Source organism: Harpia harpyja, chromosome 22 (assembly GCF_026419915.1).
Source record: "Harpia harpyja isolate bHarHar1 chromosome 22, bHarHar1 primary haplotype, whole genome shotgun sequence".
NCBI lineage: Eukaryota > Metazoa > Chordata > Aves > Accipitriformes > Accipitridae > Harpia > Harpia harpyja.
The window spans coordinates 18,719,408-18,739,742 of NC_068961.1; the positions used below are offsets into that span (position 1 = coordinate 18,719,408).

At 43.8% G+C, this 20,335-nt stretch overlaps 1 protein-coding gene across 1 annotated transcript in view; it reads left to right on the forward strand.

Annotated features, from left to right (window-relative positions):
- Window positions 1–20,335, forward strand: part of SH3RF3 (SH3 domain containing ring finger 3) — a 250,662-nt gene that overhangs the window by 161,883 nt on the left and 68,444 nt on the right. The window contains exon 3 of the mRNA XM_052774044.1: window positions 1,147–1,242. Within this exon, the coding sequence (XP_052630004.1) occupies window positions 1,147–1,242 (96 nt within the window). The remainder of the gene's footprint in view (window positions 1–1,146; window positions 1,243–20,335) is intronic.

Sequence of the window (20,335 nt, forward strand, 5' to 3'; positions counted from 1 at the left end):
GCAGGGAACTCTGTCTCAGCTTTCTGGAGGAAGACGTTTTCTTCTTTTTTATAAATTTCTGCACAGGACCGGAGGAAGATTGGATGCCGTGAGAGGATGAATGGCATCTCAGCAAACTCCCTCAGCCCACTCCTTTCCTCCGGCCGTGGGAGATGGGAGCGTGCAGGCAGTGCCCTGCGGAGAGGGCTCCTCCCGCAGCCTTCGTAGCCAGCGGAGCTGGCCCAAGGTTGGGTTTAGTGTGACAACCCCAGCAGACAGACGTTGTAGCAGAAATCCATTGACAAGTTGAGCAGCTCAAACTGGGAAAACTCAGGGTTTAGCTCTAGTCACCTGAGCTTTTGTAATGACTGGTGTGTTCCACATTTGAACTCTTATCAAGAGAAACCTTGGGCAGTATGGATCTTATTTGCACTTTGCTTAATCTCTTGTTTAATAGTCAGAAAGAAGTTCACCATCAGCTGAAATTTTTGTAAGATCCCCTAGATTAAATATAATATTCAAATGCCATCGGTTTTAGAAAATGAACTTGTATCTAAACTGAAGGTGAACCAACAGTTGAATGCAACTTGGTTTTTACTATGTTATCCTTGGCTTTTTACTTGCTTTGCACTTTTACCTCCTAATATTTTTTTTAGAAAAGGAAAACTGACATGCAGTGCATCAGCAGTGTAGGCCAGTCGCTGAGCACCTCGTGCTATACCTTATGCTTCTTGCTGGACGTGTTTCCAGGACTACCTGTGCTCTACTGGTGCTTCCCTTTGAATTGTCCTCTGGAGCAGCCAAGTGCCACAACAGGCTCTCGGATGCAGAGGGGCAGCTTCATGCCAGAGAGTTTTCACCTTTGGATTAGATGTCCCTGCATCAAACGTTCTCCCTGTCCCTGCAATGAAGCCAGGAGTTACCTGTTCCTAACCGCTGTGCCCAGGCCCTTGGAGCTGTACCGGTCTGCAGGGTGCTTCCATGCACTTTGGGTGGGATGCCTGGGGTGGGATGCTGGACCAGGGATGCGGATTCAGGGAACATTTTTACCTGGCTTATGGCCTCCTCTGTGTACTCTCTCCCTGAGCTGTCATGTGGGTAACTAAAAACGGGCATCTTTCTACTGAAAAAAATCTGATTATGTATCTTGTGTGTCTCTGATTTTAGGATGAAATTTTGACGGTCATCAGGAGGGTAGATGACAACTGGGCGGAAGGAATGCTGGGTGACAAGATTGGCATTTTCCCTATCCTCTATGTTGAGGTAAGTTCATAACAGGTGGTGGTGGGTGCCGGTCTTATCGAGGGCAGGATAATCTTGAAAATTCTTAAATGAGAAGGACAAGTTATACCAGAATAGCTGAAAAGGGAGTTTTTTGGTTGCTGTCCCCTAAGCCACGGTCAGGGTACACTCGATTCAACTTAAAGTGGCCAGCAAAATGTATGCCCTGAACTACTGTTGGAGGCTTCCCGTGCAGCGTTTCTGGTGTAATCTCCACGATCCATAGGGAAAATAGGGGAGGATGACTGCCGTCGGGGTATCTTGCACGCACCTGAGGAGAGGTGGGTGCTGCTGGCAGGTGGGGAGCAGCGGTGCAGGCTCAGCCGTGCCCTGAAAGCACAGACCTTCGGAGGGTGGGTTTGGGTGGTTTTGGGTGTCCCCTGCCCCAGCAGGAGCTCGGGCAGCTCCACGCGTTGCGCCCAAGGTCTCTCATTCCCCGTACGCCGGTCCCATCTTTGTCCGGAGCACTTTCCCGCGGTCATTTCCATGGGGGGCTTATTTCAGAGTGAATGCTGAGACTTCACATCCTCCGAGCAGACCCGTTGTGCCACCTCTTCTCCCTGCTGCGTGCCCTCTTGCTGGTGCCCGTCCAGCTGGATGCTGGAGAAGATCTGCAGCCAGCGGTGGTGGCCCGCGGTGGCCCGCTGGAGCAGCTCTGTTGTCCAGGTGCCAGGCAATGCCTTTCCTCCTTCAGGGGTAAACCAGGGCTGCAAAGAACGGATGGGCACTACACGCATGTGTATTTCTTCGAGGTGCTGCCACTCTGCGCCCGGTACTCGGAGCAATATCATCCTGACTCTGCTCCCGAGCGTAGGCTGGTGCCGCTGTCCGGAGTGAAGCGTCTCTTGTGCCCACAGCGGAGCCTGCCCTACTGCATGTGGCTCTGATGCCTGCCTCCGAAATTACTTCTCCAGATTTCTTAGTTAATGATTTGAAACAAAATAGAGATAATTAGTGCCTGACTACCTAATTATTAACTCCGACAATGACCAATTTGGAATAAACCATCATTAATATACATTGCGTTCCCACAGTTGACAAGAACAATAATATTAAAACCAGAATGTGTAGGAGCCATTATTGGGAAAGCAGCTGCCTCACATAAGTTAATGACTAGTTTTCTTCTGTTCTGAATGCGTAAGACATTTTCAGTTTGTTGTGATTAAATGAGAAAGCTGGGTTTCTCCCAGATTTCATCCTTTTTCCTTTCTCTTTCTTGTCCCGGGGGAGTGCGATGTTGCTGTCCTGAACTTTGCTGCAGAAAAAGTGAATTGGGGACCTCCGCGCAGCCAGCCACCATCGCACCCCACCACCTTTCCCCAGCTCTAGTTTTGCCTGCGGGCTGTAGGTGCTGGCACTGCCTACACAGCCCACAGCATCCTGATCCCTCTCCCACCCCTAGGTATCCGTTCTCCTTAATTACTGCTCTTCCAGGGTGAAGGGCTCAAAGCCTCAGAGGAAAACCCCTTTGGGAACACAAGTAGTGATGTCTCACTGAAGTTCTTCAAGCACTAGCATGTCCTGAGTGGCCATGGAGGAGCAGGAGGTAGCTCTGTGCAGAGTCAGAACAGCAATGCTGGAAGTTTCTAAAGAGATGCAAACAGCCAGGTAGCCAGCACCAGGGGAGAAGAACGGACGTAGGAATGTGTGTGTGCATATACATTCATATAGACACACACATATATAAAATAAATACAACGATATACATTTATGCATATATTTGTGTATATACACGCACACATATATATTTTATCTCCATAAATTTGAAATCTGGAGCCTTGAAAGGCCTTTTCAAATGAGATACTTGGGTGACATGGGCATAATATTTGTGTCGTGGTTTGTAAAGCCAAAGGGAAACGATCCCCCGACAGAAACATCAGCCACCTATTTCATCCACATCCCAGTGGATGGAGGCCTTGTTCTGAATATGAGATGAGCTTACGCAACCATTGGAGTTATACAATGATGTTGCTGTTGCCAGCTTCAGATGTTACTTTACATTAAAAATTAAGAGGAATCAGCAGGCCAAATCCCAAAGAAGTTTTGAAAATCTCAATGCCAATGTTTATAAAATAAATGCATTAAACAAGTAGTACTTGAATCTAAAACCACTGTTTGAGTCTGTCCAAGTCCATTAAGTGGTTTTCAGAATCTTGGCAAAATGTGCAGCGTAAGCAAAGCTGAACTCTCACGGTAGCCTTCCACTTGTGTGAGCCAATCGGCCGAAGCGCGTGGGATTTCGCATGGCATCCGAAGCCCTGCACTCCGGATGGAGCCGATTCCAGCCTGGAGCCCATCCCTGATGGCAGGCTCTAATGTCCTCAGCTGCTCCCACGGCCCAGACAAGAGCTCTTACCCTTCCCACGGCAGCCAGAGCATTAGAAAACCAGCCGGTCACTTCAAGGGTCTTAGAGCTGAGCGTGCCAGAGCTACGAACGGGGGCTATAATCCGCGGTGCGGCCCCTCTTCGGCGAGACTTCGTCCTGGCCACGTGCTGCCGTACCCCTCGCACGGGCGCTTGCGAGAAAGGCTTTTGCGAGCGCTCCGTTACGAAGCGCTTGCACCCGTAAGCGGCAGCGGGGTGGGAATTGGGGGTGTACCACAGCCCTGCTGGGGCGATGGGCGAAGTCCCCGTCCGGACCCCCGTGGCCTCCCAGCGCTTGGGCTTGTCAGCTGGCGCCTGGAAAAGCCTGTGGTTGTCCGTATGGCCGTAGAAGTGTAACGTGGCGTGGATTTTGTGCTTTATTCCCTACCAGCGCCCAGCAAGGGTGCTTGCGTGCCTGCTGTGTCTGACAGCTCCCTGCAGAGGGGCTTTTTCCTGCCTCTGTAGTGTCGTCTCCGTCCCAACCTCAGAGAAGCTACAGTCGTATAAGGAATAAATATTTGCAGCTCACAATGGTGACTTTTGCAGAACGAGTCACACACAATATGTTCTGTCAGGGAGAGTTTACACTATTTTTTTTCTTATTTTGTTGCTGTCCTTCATCACCGGTAGAAGTCATTTGGGCTGGTAATTTATGTTTTCATTTGTCTACAGAAAAACACAACATAATCAAATTGATTCTCAAGGTGCCCTCTGTCCTGAAATAAATACCTTATTAATAATCTGTATGGTTTGAAGTCATAGTCTTGCTGGGAGGAGTTTTGGACCTGCAAGGAATTCAAAGTCCTAACTAAACTTCTTTTATTTTACTGTCTTCGAGCTAGCTCCTTCATTCTTAATAACTGCTGTTATTATCTCTTGTTTGGAAGTTGTAAGTATTGTGCCGCTACATGTAAAATTGAGAATAATGAAGAACAAAGTGTGTCCTAATAGATTTAAGTGTCTGGGAATGAAATTTGAGGGCAATGGTGTGCCGAGTATTTGGAGGGACGCATCCTGCTCAGATGGGCAGGAACTGGAAATTCAGAAAGCTGAGCTGTTAGACCAACATTTCTGACTGCAGCCCCCACTGCAAAGAAGTATTGACCGAGATCAAGAAGCCTTACGAGTCAGTGGTAGAGCGAGGCAATTATGTCGAGCGCTACTGTGACTGTAATATCAGCAAATTACAATTGATGAAGTGCCAGCCCATTGTTATAATGTTTTATGGCAGCAGGGGCACTGAAAGCTGTGATTAAGTAATATTAGGAGTTTTAAAATTCTTTTTACAGAGCAGTGAAGCAGGGTAATGGGGATCTTCTCCTGTTCTTCACAGTCAAAAAGAGAAAAAGGTGGAAAGGAGGTCTAGGAGAAAGAGGGAGGAGGAGAATGGGCAGGAGCTGGTGGTTTCAGTGCCCTGCAGCATGGATCCACAAGACTGCCCGGAGACCCAGGGGAAAAGAATTCTTGCAAGTCAGTGTTTAAAAAGTGTTCAGCCAAAAGCAAAAAAATAAAATCCAAAGCCAAATGCATTCCTTAAAGAAAACAGTGATTCTTCATTCCAAAATCGACTTTGCAGAGCAGAGCGCCACGTTTAATGATTTTGTGCTGTACCACTGGATCTACCAATCATCCTGGAACAGCTTAACCCGTACAGGGGAACCTGGGCACGTTTGCCAGGATCCCAGCGGTGGTCACTGTCAGTGTCACAGAAACCCATCTACCCCGCTGAATTTGTCCTTAACTGTGTCACTATGTACTTTGCTGAGGGTAGCCTTTAGCTAGCCTGCAGGTGAATGCAGATGGTTGAGAGATTAGTGCGTGTGTCCGTCCGGGTGTGCGTTCAGTTAAACTGAAGACTTGGGGGTTTCCAGGAGGAGATGCAGGGAACCACTCTGAAAAGAGCAAAGCCTTTCCCATAGCCCAGCCCGTAGACCTGCTTAACTTTGGGATTCTTCAACATTTTCCTGGCAGTGTGGCCCACAGTCTGGCATTCAGTCTGGATGGCAGATTTGGGGGTTATTTTCTCTATGTACAGATTCCCAGCTTAGCTGTTTCCAAATATCCTGGTGTCCCCAGTGGCAGTTATCAGAGTTATATCCTTGAAAACTCATATATGTGTGCGTGTGGGAATTTCTAGCTCTAATAGATGTTTTGACCATTTTCAACAACATCAGTAAATAATTGTTGCCCTGTCCACTTCTTGTCTATGTTTTCTCTCTCCTCAATCTGTTTGGTTCCTCCCTTCAGCTGCAGGACAGATGGGTCCCTATGGGACTCTCATAATGAATTCAACCTTGATGTCTGACCCATCATTTATATATGTGTGGTCTCTGTGGCAGCATACTCTGCACCTTTCAGAGCATCCTTTATTAAATCCTTCAAAAAAAAAGGAACATTAGACAGTCATTAGATAGTAACGTTTGTTTGGTGGCCTTTGCAGGAAGAACATACAATCTGTATTTTTAAGGACTGTCAAAATGGTTCATTTTAGCCTTGCTAGTATCATTTAATGCTAATAAAAATGGAGGCTTTTGAAAGGTGGGTAGAAGGAAACTAATGTAGATGACTTTAGAAAAGCTGACTTACTAAATCTCAGAGGAGCAAATTCATCCCAGTGGTAAGTAGGTGTAACACTAATGAGTTAAGAATTATACCCATTAACATCAGAATTGATTTTTTTCTGTTCTCTCTCCTTCTGTGTGTCAGATAAAAATGGAATAAGAACCTTGTAAAGCTGACAATAATGTAAGCTCTAAGAGGTGTTCAGCTAATTTCTGTTGAAAAGCTTTATTGATACGCATTTTCAAATTTTGTAATTACATTGTTTTAAGACTCATTCCTGCACCTTCATAGTTTCTAAAAAGTTGGTCCTACTTGTTTTCTTCTTGCATAGCATATAGTAGAATATTCCAAGATAGTTTTCGGTTTCAGATTTCTACGTGAATGGAGTATAAATACAATTCCCATGTTTCACATTCAAACTAAAACATGCAGAAGTTGTTTTGTAGGCTGCAAGAGGGACCTCAGTAAGAACCTATACACCTACTACTACTTTCACATCAGTCCATGAATAAAACTTACTGATTTAAAGTACTGTTACACACATACAAAGTAAAATAATTTAAAGAACTTCAAATAACTATGATGTCAGTCAGGAGAACTAAGAGTATTAGCAGTCAGGAGGGAGAAGATGATTAAACATACAATACGTGATAATAAATATATTTTATATATATATACACATTATTTTTAATCTCTGGCCCATCTTTTCTGCATAACCACTTCTTATTTTCCCTTTTGCTTATATAAATAAAAAGCCTTTTGCTCTTTGTTTTAATTTCCTATGTAAAATGTAAATTAGCATGACTTTGGGCAATTTTTATTTTTTTAATTTTTTTTTTTTTTTTACTTTTAAGTCATTTCTTTCATGTTTTCTGTTAATTTCTAGCATCCATCACGAGGTGATCATTCGTGCAGATTCTCTAAGATTTTCCTCCATCTTCAGAATACAAAGCTGAGCTGCATTGTCACCTTTTGATTTAAATGCCAGGTTTCCCCTACGTTAGATTAGCTGAGCTCCTCAGCTCTGTAGACATTTTCTAATCACTCGCTCCCTGCAGGCAATGTCTGGACAAGTCAATGCAGGATTGTTTTCTGGTTTCTGCGTCAGAGAACACGTTCCTCCAACGTTCGTCTTGGGTGGGTGCCACAGAGGGGAAGCCTGCATACAGAGATAGGTGGGAGCGCTGTCACATTGGAGTCATCCTCCAGCCCAGACAATCACGAGACCCGTGGTGAGCTGCTGTGAAAGCCAGCACGTAAATTTAGACATAGCCGTAGGTTGTGAAAATTTGCCTTTTGGGAATTGACGGTTTTAGTTACAGGTCTTCTCTTGCTTGTCCTCCTGCCTACTTTCACACGCGTGAACTCATAATTAAGTTATTCGGATTTATATGTTATGACCGGTCTTTCTGTTAATCAAAATCCAATCCAAATTGTTGTCACCTCTTACTGTTTCAGGGACTGTTGAACCAGAAATCAGCCAGCTGTCACATTCAGGAATATCTTCTGCACCCGCCCCCCATGATGAGTAACATCTGAATTTCCTAGATTTTATTTTGTAAAAATAACTCTCTAGGGTTATTTATAGAAGGTTTCCAGCCCAGCCAACTTAATCACACAACCTTGGCAAATAAGCCCATTTCATGAGTCTTTCAAAAGCATATATATATATCATTTTCATATCCATATGGGGCATTTTTGAAGCGCTGCCTCCTAGGTGTCAAAAATTGAAGTGCAAGTTAGGTACCTAAGTAAGATGGGCTGACTTTTGCTCTTGATCTGGTAACAAGACTTTGACCTCTAGCTGTAGTCCACTTAAGGATTTCCAGCACTTCCCCTGCAAAATCCTGTTTGTCATCCTTCCCAGTACAAACCGACAGGGCACTGGTCTGCTGCGTTTTGCATGTGCTGCCACTTCCCCGTGCTATCAGCACTACCGTCAGCCCTTCCCTTTACCTCCAACTCTCCTGAACTATGCTTGTGCTTGAACACATGTTTTCCAGTCCTGGGTGCAATTCTGTCTTGGTTCTGTTATTCCTACGCTGAGTTTGGGTTTCTGCCTTAAACATTATGTTCTCCTGTTAGGGTACCAGCGTTGCTTTTGTTACAAAACAAGCACTAGTGATAACCCCCCAACTCCCCTGGGCAAAGAGAACAAGATGTCTTCACAAACAGTTGCATCTTGCTTGATAGTTTCCTTCATTTTAGTGTTTTCTTTCTCTTTACTGTCCTTTCATCCTTTTTTCTTTTAAACTTCTACATTTTTGGTTGGATGGTAAGTGAAGAGACATCTGCCAACGTGCAGTCCTACTGGCGAGTCACACCAAGAAGCAGCAGCAACAGCAGAACAGCGGTTCTGCCCCCAGTAATGCTTTTGAACTCGGAAATACTCTTCCAAATCCTTTGCGAGACCTTGCAGGTCTCTAGGTACAGTTCATCTGACCAACATCAGATAGATCTCTACATCTGAGCTAATTGTCTGGATTCTCTCTTACCATTGAGAGAGACAACCAGGTGCTCATAGGGAGAGAAATAGGCTTTGCTGCTTAATGGAGACATCTAAAACGTGTCAGATGAGACTATTTGTAGAAGAGCCTGTTTCTCTTCATCATTTAGGAGGGGAAGGCAGGGCTGCCAGCTCCAGCCTAAGGGAGGGAGAACTACTCCTCGTCTTCTGTGGTTGCTCAGGTTGCGAGTCTGGGCTCTGCATGGTGTGAAGGAGAAAGGCCCACAATGCTAATTGCACATAAACCTTGCCATTTCACCAGCAAAGAGTATCTACATTCAAGTCAATTCTTTGATGCTATAGGCAATATTTATCAGTTTCCAAAATGATTGTTTTGATTTTGCTAAGGAACCTTAAAACTTCCGTGTCTTTCAGAAGCAACAAGGTGCCCTGAATGAGTAAGCTTTTGGCAATACTTAGGCACACGTACACCAAATCTTGGGGTATCTTAGGTGCACTCTTTACAACCCATTGCTTCCTTATTCGGCTCCTGGGATAGCTGAGGCCTGCCATGGGTGTTGAGGAAGTGTCTTCCACACAAAAAAAGTAGATACTCATGTGATTCTGCAGTGTTTCAAGTGGAAAAATACCTCAGGCAAAGCATCAGTCCCTTTGGCCTTGTATCTACTCAGAAGGACCAACTAAATAGATGGCACATTACTTAGGGTTAGCTTTTGCCTGTGCAACAAACATTTCAGACTTCCCAGCGGTGCTCAGCAGCCTCATAGGACACAACCGTTGGAATGAAACGTTTCAGCAACGGTGCAGGATTCCGAGGGCTAGAAATTAGCATTCCCCATTGAGCGTACCCGCTATCCCGGAGCCCTGGGGCAGCTCTAGAGCACATCATCAGTAATCCGCTCTCTCTAGAGGAGGCACGAGAACAGGGCTTTTGTCTTTTCCAGCCATTGATCACCTCTGACAGCTTCTAAAGATTGCTTCAGCACTGCTGAATTCCTGGGATCTTTTTCCTTTTGAAAAGAAAGTATCTTTCAGTCTCACTTACCTAGAGCTAATGCATGAATGTATATTAAGAAGCTATATGTCAACAGATACATGATTTGTCTAGCAGTTAATTAAAAATAAAATCCTAGAGGATTTCATTATTTCTCACACAGGCATTCTTCATTTTGTTTCCTAGTGTCCTTGTTAGTGCCTGTTGCACATCTTAATTAGCTTTCTTCTTGGGGAGCTTTCCTGGTGCCCTAAAACTCTCAGAGTGGAGATCTTCAATCCAAACGTACCCACAGAGGGAGGGTGCGAGGGTTTTGGGAGATGCCCCTGGCAAACTGGCTGTCTTCTCTGCCCCTTTGCTGGTGCCCACAGCCTCTGAGCAAAGGGCAAAATGTTTCCATGTGTCTCCGGCACTGGTGCTGGGAGTGCCAAAGAGAAGAAAAGTGGGTCCAATATTAAAATCCCAGCCTGTGAAAGGACCTGGAGCAGGTGGAAGCACACGTTATCCTTTGTTGTGCCTGTGGTGGGTAAGATGACCTCCATCAGAGGGACAGGATGGACAGTTGATGTGACACCATAAATGATTTGCTGGGGGGTGCCTGTTAGAGCCCCCCTCTGGTCTCTGTTTTCAGAAGATAGCATGTTACATAAATATCATTCTGCCATGGTGAAGAGTCACAAAATGTGGTTGAGCTTGACCCTTTAAGCTTTCAAAGAGGAGTAGTTTCAAGAATAATAGTTTCCTGATAAGGTGAAGCTATGAATTGTTTTTACCTCTTTCCTGACTTCTTATTGTGGCAGATCCTGGAATGGTCAAACTGTCTTTATTCCAGGCACAAAGAGACCCAGGAGTGCATGTGTGTGCTGAATGCATGCTTCAAACAACAAAAATAACATATGAAGTTGATTTTTAGCCTAGAAATGTCATTAGCTATGCCAAAACCAGATGTTTGAGTTAAGTCTCAAATCCTCTAACATTTTGTTAGGTGTTAGAGCTGAACGTTGAGAAAAACAAGTTCAAAAGACCAGAAGAGGAATCAGTACAAGCAAATTAGAAACAAAAGTCAGAAACAGGGAGAGGTGATTGGAATTAATTTGGGGATCGCCATCTTTTCCAAATTTTCTCTAGAATACACAAGATTCTTGAAGGCTCACCCCTTTATGTTTAGTCTATCCTGTAGAAGAAATTACATAGGAGTTCTTGTTCCTTTACAAAGTAGACCAGCCGTTGTTTATTTTATGTTCCACTGCGCCATTTTTTAGTTTGATACTGGCGTTATTTTAATCTGACAAAAGCAAGAGCTGCTGCCAAAAGAATTGTCCTGCTTTTGCCTCATCTGTGACAACACTTTCCTTCTGCCTTCCTTGTTCCAGAACTACCAGACATGTGGCTGCGTGCTGAGATGGATCAGGGAACAAATCCTGTTGAAAGCTACTTGTTTAAGTTGTGGTCATTCTTTTACTTTCCGGTCATATCCGTTCCATCATCCCATTTACTGCGTAGCCGCATGAACATCCATGCTGATACAGGGCAGAAAGTGGGAAGATGGGAAAGGAGGACATGTGGCATCTCACGCTCACTGCAGGAAAACATGACCGGGGCAGCAACCCTCACCCACAGATACTGGTCTTGAACTGCGCTCTAAGCCATCACACCAAAATGGTGAGGAATGTGGGGCTTGGTGCAAGCAACCTCCTCTACCTCCTGGTTGTCCCCCAACTTATCTATTTTATTAAGTTATAGTTTTATGACAGAGCAACACTAGGTACTCCATAAACAAGATTAATAATATTAGCCTTGGTTTAACTAAGGCTGGAGGGAGTATCCTGCTCTAAATCTGACTTCAAAGTCTTCCGATCTGTTTAGACACAATTGAATCAAGTGGACAGGAAATTTCATGAGAAAGGTTTCCATAATAGAATTTTTCCATAACAAAATCTTTCTGGATACCTTGGGACAAAGCAGGAGAGGTGCCAGAGCATTCGGGCAGTGGTGGACTCATGCTGGAGATATTCTCCTCTTACCCTGTGGCTAAGGGGAGAGCACTGAGGGAAGAGGCAGCTCTGCCTTGTGTTACTGTTTCTCGAGAAGAAAGCAACCCTGCAGAAGGAGGGAGAGCGATCCCTGCCTGCCTTGCTGTTGGTGGGGAAAGTAAAGCTCAGTGGCATGTCTCTTGATGGTCATCTCATTGATCCCTTTTCCCTGATCTGCTTCTGCCTCAGCAACAGAGTAAGGAATTTACAGGCATGTCTTCCTCCTGTGTCCTTTTCCTTTTCTTTTCCTGGCCGAGGAGGAAGGACTGTGTGTCTTCTCTTTGAGGCCAGAAATAATGACCTCAGCATCTTCTCTCCTTGCTCCAGTCCAGTGCTTAGAGAGGCTTGCCCATTCCCAGCCAAAGCCTTTTACTTCCGTAGGTGCATTGCTCAGGAGAGAGAAGTGTGGTTGTATCGAGTTGGTGGGTGCCTGTTTTTCCTTTCCTTCAATATATGAATTATTGGGGTGGAAAGAGGGCTATAGAGATGATTGATACCCCATTCCTGGCAGTCCCCCAGGCCATGACAAGGTTTGGGAGCTCTTGGTACTGGCACTGAGCTTCTCCGCCCCACAGCAGCTGGGGGGCTGTCATGGTTTAATCCTGGCTGGTTACTGCTTGGGGCCGTGCTCTGTCTCAAGCACAGGGTTTTGTCATATGGAAGTCCCTGAGGGCACAAAAGCGCTCCGGAGGGCTGAGTTTAAGGTCATAGCAAAGGCAGCTCCACACCACTCCAGCGACACATACGTCTGCTTTTACATAGAGCAACTCTCACTCAGTGCAGTACACAGTCAGAGTTAAGTGTGTCGCTGGTTAAAGGAGGGAATCAATGTACTTTCGTGGCAAGTAATAAAGACATTGCCAATGGGAATCAGATCCTCATGCCTGGCTCCATTCATCCATGTGGCTGGCAGTCCTACCTAGTCTTTGGTGAAACTGATGGGTGAGCGTTCACAAAGATCAACCTCTCACCAGCTCATATCCTGATTAAGGCTACATCCTTTTGCATCCTTAGCAAATGGAGACCTGCCTCATTCATGACCATCCAGAGTGCTCATCTGCTGCCACTTTTTTCTTTCTGAAGCCCTCTTCTGTCCTGTAGAGCCCATACAACTTGCCCTTACTTGCAAACCTTTGATTACTCATTACTGTCTCTACCAATTGTCTTTTATTTACTACTGAAAGATCAACCTCTGTCTTTGATCAGCCAGCGATGCCAATCACTTTGTCAGTTTTTTCAAATTCTCATTTTCTTCCATAGTGCTCTGTTGTTCACTTTTGTGATGAGTGCTTCAAAAACATCCAGACACCTGCATCAGCATTGCTCCTCCAGACTCCTCTCTCAAATTGTGCTTGGCTGTGATGCCTACAGGAGATTTATGGTGTGCAAAATCCTCTGTCCATCTTGCTGATAAGACTGTCTCGTTCTATATTTTGTCTATTATCTATATTTTGTCTTTGTCCTCATCTTAAATTGTACTTTCTTTAGGCCAAGAACTGTCTTGTTGCTCTATGTTTACATAATGCTTCTCACAATGGAGTTCTGATCCATGGTGGGAGTTCTGATCCAAGGTGGGAGTTCTTCAGCATTTAATGGCAAAAATAATAGAAGTCTTATTAACAAATGTCTCTGTGCGACTGTATCACATGGTGTGGTCACAGTTTGCAAAAAATCGGTTTCCTCGGGACAACTTGTCTCTCTGCCTACAGAATGTAGGTGCAATCCAGGGCAGCCCATTTTCAGAAAGGAATGTGTTAGGAAAATATTTGAGCTTGAGTAATTCCACAAACAGAAAAAAAACCCCAGTGTTCCGCACTTTCAGAAAGATTTCCTACTGTGCAGATTTTTTGCTAGCCCATTAATTTTGCCATCTCAGAACTCAAACAGCATGGCCTAGAGCAGTGGTTTTCCAAATTCCTTCCAGTTGTAGCATACTAACATAAACAACATTTGCATATGGATGTCATAAAAGTGACTAATGCCGGCAATCATCGTACTTTATTGCAGTAATGTGACACATGTGCCTGAGCATCCTAAAAGATGTGCTCAAAGCTCGTTGGCGCTGAAGAAGTGGCACACCTCTTATCTAGCAGTGACACCCGTGGCAGAGCAGGCTTTGACAGAAACCAGAGCATGAATCCAGCTTTAGATGAGTGTACAAGAGGGAAGAGGACTAGCTGCTTCACTGCTTGACTCAACAGCGCTGGGTACGTGTCCTTTACCCTAAACCAGAAATCAAACTCAGGAGGTTGAACAAATAGCATTTTCTAGTTTGATAGCCAGAAAGTTCAATGAACTCCTTGACTGCAGCTGTTGGCAAGTCAGTGGAGAGACATTTGACTCTGACCTCGGCCTTGTACCCAATCATATTTTAACATCTCGGATTCTCCAAAGAAGGCTGCAAACGGTTCCTCAAGGCAAGGGGCAGTCAGTCGTGCTGTGAGCGCGAGGCTGAATGCTGCCATTTTCAGTCAAGAATTTGCGGAGTTGAGGGAATTTGTCACAGTTCAGCCTTGTCACATTTTTCTTGGGTTGTGAACGCAATTACATCATCATATAGCACAGAAAACACATTTTCATATCTTACTGACTGGCTTTCAGAGCCTTCAGTTACTGGTCAGGCTTCCTACACAACCGAGATATGCATGATTATGCCATGTGCAACAGCAACTGCTTCCTAATGCTGTCCCAGTCTGTTACCCACCTTTTAACAAAAGTGACAGAAGTATAAATGTCTCCAAGGTAGAGACAATCTTGTGTAAAAATAGTTTAAAAATAACTGGTCACTGCACAGAATGAAGAAGGATGCAAAGTAGTGCTCCCACCGAGGGAAAAGAGAGCTGTGCTGTTGTACCAGGCATCAGCACATCTATGTGGGAAAGAGATGCTTTATATGTGCAAGCAAAGTTTACACTGTAATAGCCACAGGATAAGGCAACTACGAGATGCAAACTCAGGCTGGCAAGTTATGTCTCACTCAGAACAACTCCTTTTTTTTCGTCTGTGTGCATAGGTAAGAATGCTGGGCTCCCTGTCACACGGACGATCCGTGTATCCTGGTGTGCCGGTGCCCATCTCAAACACGCGTAGTTCATCTCCCATTTCAGAGAAACATCTCAGAACTGTCCCTCTAGGGAGTCACCAGACACTTGGGTGAAACAGCAGCACATCACGTCCTGACTCCTGTTTTCACCCCGACTGGCAAATAGTGAACCCAAAGCCTTGGACACGACTCTCTGACGATGCGGCAGCTTTCGTGACTGGTGACTGACATCCTTTGAAGTTGGCTGCTCCCAGTGAAACACGCAGTGTGACCCCGGAGCTGGTGCTGCAACTCTCCACCACAACCAGCAACCCTGCTTTGTAGCCAGCTGCAGCAGGAGCTCCATGCACGCAGTATCTAACTATACAGCCCCATGGGACGTCATTCTATTGCAAATATCCTGTACCGCATCCAGCAATCCTTCTCTGTCTTGTATTTGGGAAGCAGGAGCCAGAAGACTATGTAGTAAAAAATGCCTGTTTCCTAAATATAGTACACACAGGGCAAAGGCTGTTTATCACAACCCTTTAGTACTAATGTTTGCTTGAAGTGTGTATACCTTGGTTCCTTTCACAAGCAATTGAACCAAAACATTTTCTTGGCATTTGCTTTCATTCTTCATTTCACTGCTTTATCAGAGATAGAGAAAGCAGTACATTTATTTGTGTGCGATTCCCCACAGGTAATCTTCAGTTGCAGCACATAAAACTTAATTTTCCCCAATTGCACAAGATTTCTTGTTCTACACAAAGTTGTAAATCACTGCAACAAAGACTTCTTGCTTCCTCAGTGTAGACAAAGCCTTGCAGTACTTGAAAAATTACTTTGGCATTCCCATGTGCTCCTTGTGCTGCAATTCCAAGAGCTTCCAAGAGTTTCACAGATTTATCCAACTTCATGCTTTCTGCAGATAACATTGATGATGTGATGTGCATGTAGGCCTTTTTCTCATTGTTCACCAGAATGCTTTTGTTACCAAACTCAGAAAGGACTTCAGCAAATATATATATTTTGTTTCTTTCATCCCTATCCTTTTCACATTAAGTTGGAAGCAAGTGTTTTCCTTAAAAAAAGACATGGTATTGTTGCTTCCTTCACACAGCCCTGAACATTACAAACCCAGTATTTTCAAGAACAATATTTCCAGGAACAAATCTCAGAGAATAAGCAAAAGGGCATGATGTCGTGTCTGGTAGCATGTGTGCACAGTGCAGCTATCAAGAAGACAAGGGTCCTCGCAACAACGTGAGCAGGATATTGCCTGGTTCACAATCCCATTTATAATTACTTGGGGTCACACACCACAATTTGGAAGCCATTTGCTTTAAGACTCCTAGGCTTGATATGTGCGTTGACTCTGAAGAGATCCTTTGCCTTCGTTGGTGGTATTTGACTTGTCAATTTTCAGTTAATTCAAAATTTTATGGGTATTGTTGATCACCCAAGTAAGCAATAGCACCAGGAGCCTTGTGGAACATTAAGGAAGGAGGTAGAACGTTGCCAGAAAACTCTGAAAACACGAGGCTTGGCCCTTTTTAAGGCACGTAGGTTCTGCAGGTATTGCATCTTCTGTCGTTGTGCAGGAGGCACCTGGACTCAGAGGGAGAGTCACAAAGGTTTTCCATGTAACGAGAACAAGAGTGAAGGAGACTCTGCATAGACAGAAAGCTGGTGACTTTCTACTAGGAAAGTGGCAGTGTTCCTTCAGGTCTCCTGTTGCTGTTCCTCCACGCAGGGACTTTGAGCCAGGAGCCCAGGTACCCAGGTGAACTCCCAAACCACTGTAGCCTTGGTCATTTCTATGTCTTAGCTGAGAATCATCATCTGAGAAACGGTTTCCTGATGGACACCTTGTCAAAACCAGCATGTTCCTGGGAAGCACTTGAGTTCCGATGAGTTTCGGTTTTTGATGAAAAAACAGTTTGTCAGTCAACTCGTCACAAGCTCCAAGAGGGACTCTTCTGGTACTGAAATTGGTGCCAGATGGGTACCAGTCCTTCCACCGTCAAAGTCGGCTGGAGTTTTGCCACTGACTTCAAAGGAATTAGGAACAAGCCCATGAATTCATGACTGCACTTTTTATTTAGCTTTCTGAATAATTTATAAGCAAAAATAGGCTGGATTCTACCACTCTTTCTGATGTTGAGTAAAGCTGTATTTGGTTACATTTCTTGCTTTCAAAGGAGCTTTGGTGCAGTCATGAGCATCTCATTATGAAAAAGGGTGTCCATAGAAGACAGATAGGAAGAAAAGAGAAGGAAATCCTTAGGCACATTGAAGACACACAGCAGATCTGAGATTCAGAGATGACAGATCAGAGTAAGATAGTCCTCATACTTGGAGCTGAAGGCTAGATAGCTAGAATTGTTTCAGGGAGTGGAGAAGGATGCAGAAAGCGTAGTTCTTTTTGGTGACCTCATCTATTTTTAATGCCATTGCATTTAGTTTTGTTTTCTTTCTTCTCAGTGATTCGGACATCGGTTTCCATAAGGTTACTCGCTGTGCTTTGCTCCTAAGCAGACTTTGCAGCAGACTGCAGATTTTTCTGGGATTCACCAAGCCATGTGTTTGTTCTCCATCACTGCAAACCATTTTCCATCTTAAAATTGTTTGGAAAAAAGGGAAAGAAAAAAAAATTCCCAGTTCACCACCCAAGGCTTAGTGTTTACTTCTGCTGCACGCATCATTTATTTTCATTCTGCAAGATCATGATGACACGCTCGTCCAAGCACATGTTGTTCTAATATGCTACATTCCTTCGGCCTCTCAGTGCGTTAGAAGTGACATTGCTGCTAAATGAGAAAGATCTTGTAAGACAGGGAAATAGATTGCTAAGTACTGCTGCTTTTCAGGGAACCATGTTGTAGACAAAAATGATTGGCTTGCTTTTTCCAGACTATACATAATTGTGTACATGTATGACCCTTATTAGGAAGGCTATCTATCTGCTGTATGGTTTTAGGGACTTCCTTCCTTGAGAACATGCTAACATATTTAGCAGGCTTTTGGAAAAGAGAATGAGATGTATGCCTCAGCCCGTGACTGAAGGAACAGGACACTTGAAGTTTGAGATGTGTCCTAGCAAAGTATTTCTGCAGCTATCGCTCCATGTGAATGTGTTCAAGCAAGTGCGTGTACTGCGCTTCATGTATTTTCTGGGTGCATGGAATAACTCTGCTCTCAATCACAGTGTGGGGTTTCAGAAATCTATCTTCCATGATGGATAAACCACTTGCAGAAAATCTGTTCCACATTTGCTTGTCCGTCCCTGGCAATAAATTAGAAAAGGCAAGAGTGGATTCTTAGAGATTAACACAAAAACATTAAATAATGCTTTGTTTTAGCTTTAACATTTTCTCTTAAACTGTGCCTTACTAATGATTCTTCATTAGAAGATGATGCCTAAATGAATAATTGAGATGATAGGATTTTGTACCTTCTGTCCAATGAATTTAAACTGTCCATGGAGAACTTGGGAGGCTTTCTCTAAACATTTTTAAATACAAAGCATATGAAAGATTAAATTATAGATGCATTCAGTATGACTTGGTTGAAGAGCCTTTGGCACAACTTTGTCTGCTGAGAGGCCATTAGCAAGCCCTTGGAACTACTGTGCGTCCACTATACTAACTTACCCAATGAACTTGTAAAGTATTAAGTAAAGCATTAGGTACTTTCTCCTAACACCCATTTGAGTCAAAGGGTGTTTTGCTACTCGGTTACGGTAGAAAGGTTGTATCCTGCATTTGCCAGTAGGGATAACAGTAAGGTAAAGCTGCTTTAGCTTTCTGAAACGCTGCTTTTTGGGATGAAAATGCTTTCACAGATGCAGTCCTCTCAGGGACCTAGCAGAGACAGGAGACTCTGTAGTTATGCCCTTACTTACTTAATAACCTCACTGTGCTTCAGAACATAAATTATAATACTGGCAAAACTAATTTAATGAGGGCATAAGAACTTAATATTTCCTGAAAGTAACTACTCTGAAGTGAAAACGCAGTAATAAATTCAGACTGTTTATTTTAATCACAAAATCGGCTATGGAACTCCAAGTTGCCAGAGTTTCTGCAAGGCATAAAATAGGGATGTGCATGATCTTCTCAATATTTATGAACTGTAAAGTATAAAAATCAGCAGTCCCTAGGCGAATTTTTTTTCAGTCTTTCAGGGGGACATTGTGAAGAAGTTTTATTAATAATTTTAATTTTCCTTTCTGCTCTGCTGAGTGGTTCCTTTCCAAAACCTTGAGCCTGATAGTTTTCCTACCAATTTGTTCTTTTTCATTAGGTATGCATTGATTTGTGGGGTTTCGTAACTTTTCACTTTTAAAAGGGGCCTGGAGTAACATATTTCTGATATTATACCTGTATTTGAACAGCACCATCCATTAGCTAGTACTTTCCATAAAGACAGAAAAAAAGCTTACCTGGCAAATGAAGCATTGTTTTCCTGAAAGTCTTAATATACTGTACTTGCTGGTTTAGATTGGCTCCAGTTTAACAAAATACTTAAGCACGTGCGTAACACTGAGAATTTAAGCAATCCTTCCTTGTTCAGAAAAGAATGACATTTCAGTCCCATTAGTGACACTTTGGTCTGCATAGTATCAAGTACGCACTGAAATATGTTGCTAAACCAGAAAGAGAGCAAGGTCCTCTCTTTGGTAGGTCAGATATCAGTCAGAAATGAATCTCTTACCCAGACCTAAATGACTAGAAAGCTAGGAGTATTCAACAGCAGAATAAGAGTTACGGTCCTCTGTCTTACAGAAGACAGCACCGTCAGTGAACTGCAACAACCCAGGAGCTGCTGTGGTGACCAGTGTGTATCAAGGTGTCCCTTGGAGGCCTAAACTGGGCTAGAACAATTTTGCCACTACCATGGATTAGTAAACACGCTGACGTATTTGTCAAGGGAGATGCAGTAAAGGTTAATTATTTAAATCTGACCTAGATTTCCCATGCTTCTATCTTGTTCTATAATAATACAGTAAGTTCCACAGTAATAATTTGTTATTCGGACTAAAACTAGAATTAATTATGACCCACACTGGACAACAAGTAGCTTGTTCCTCACTCTCCATCCCAGCTGGGGTACGTAAGTAGGTGCATAACGCTGCCCATTGAAACTATAGATCATTAAATCACATTAGGATATAAAGGGCGTATTTAGTCCCATGGGGGGATAGTCAGTGCAGATGACAGTTTCTCTCCTGTATCCCCTCATTCTTAACAGAGAAATATGTTGAAACTGTTTACAGGTAGTCTCTTGTAAAGCCACATGTATCAGGAACTGGGGTGAACTGGGGTGCCTATATATGTGTGAGTATGTGCAAGCACGTGCCACAGAGACAGAGGGAGAGAAAAAGTCACCATAATGCGTTCTGCAGAAAAATAAGGTTTATCTAGAGACTAATGAAAAAATAATTTTGGCAGCAGAGAAGTCCTGAGTGAGGTAGCTTAATGTGTGTACCTTTGTCGCCCATATGGTAAAGTCTCAAGTAGAATATCTAAAATAGTCACATCTAAAAGCCAGAAGAAGAAAAAAACCTCTCCCTTAGTTCATATTGCATGGGCTGTCTGGCTGGAGGCCAAAGTCATGACAGCTTGCA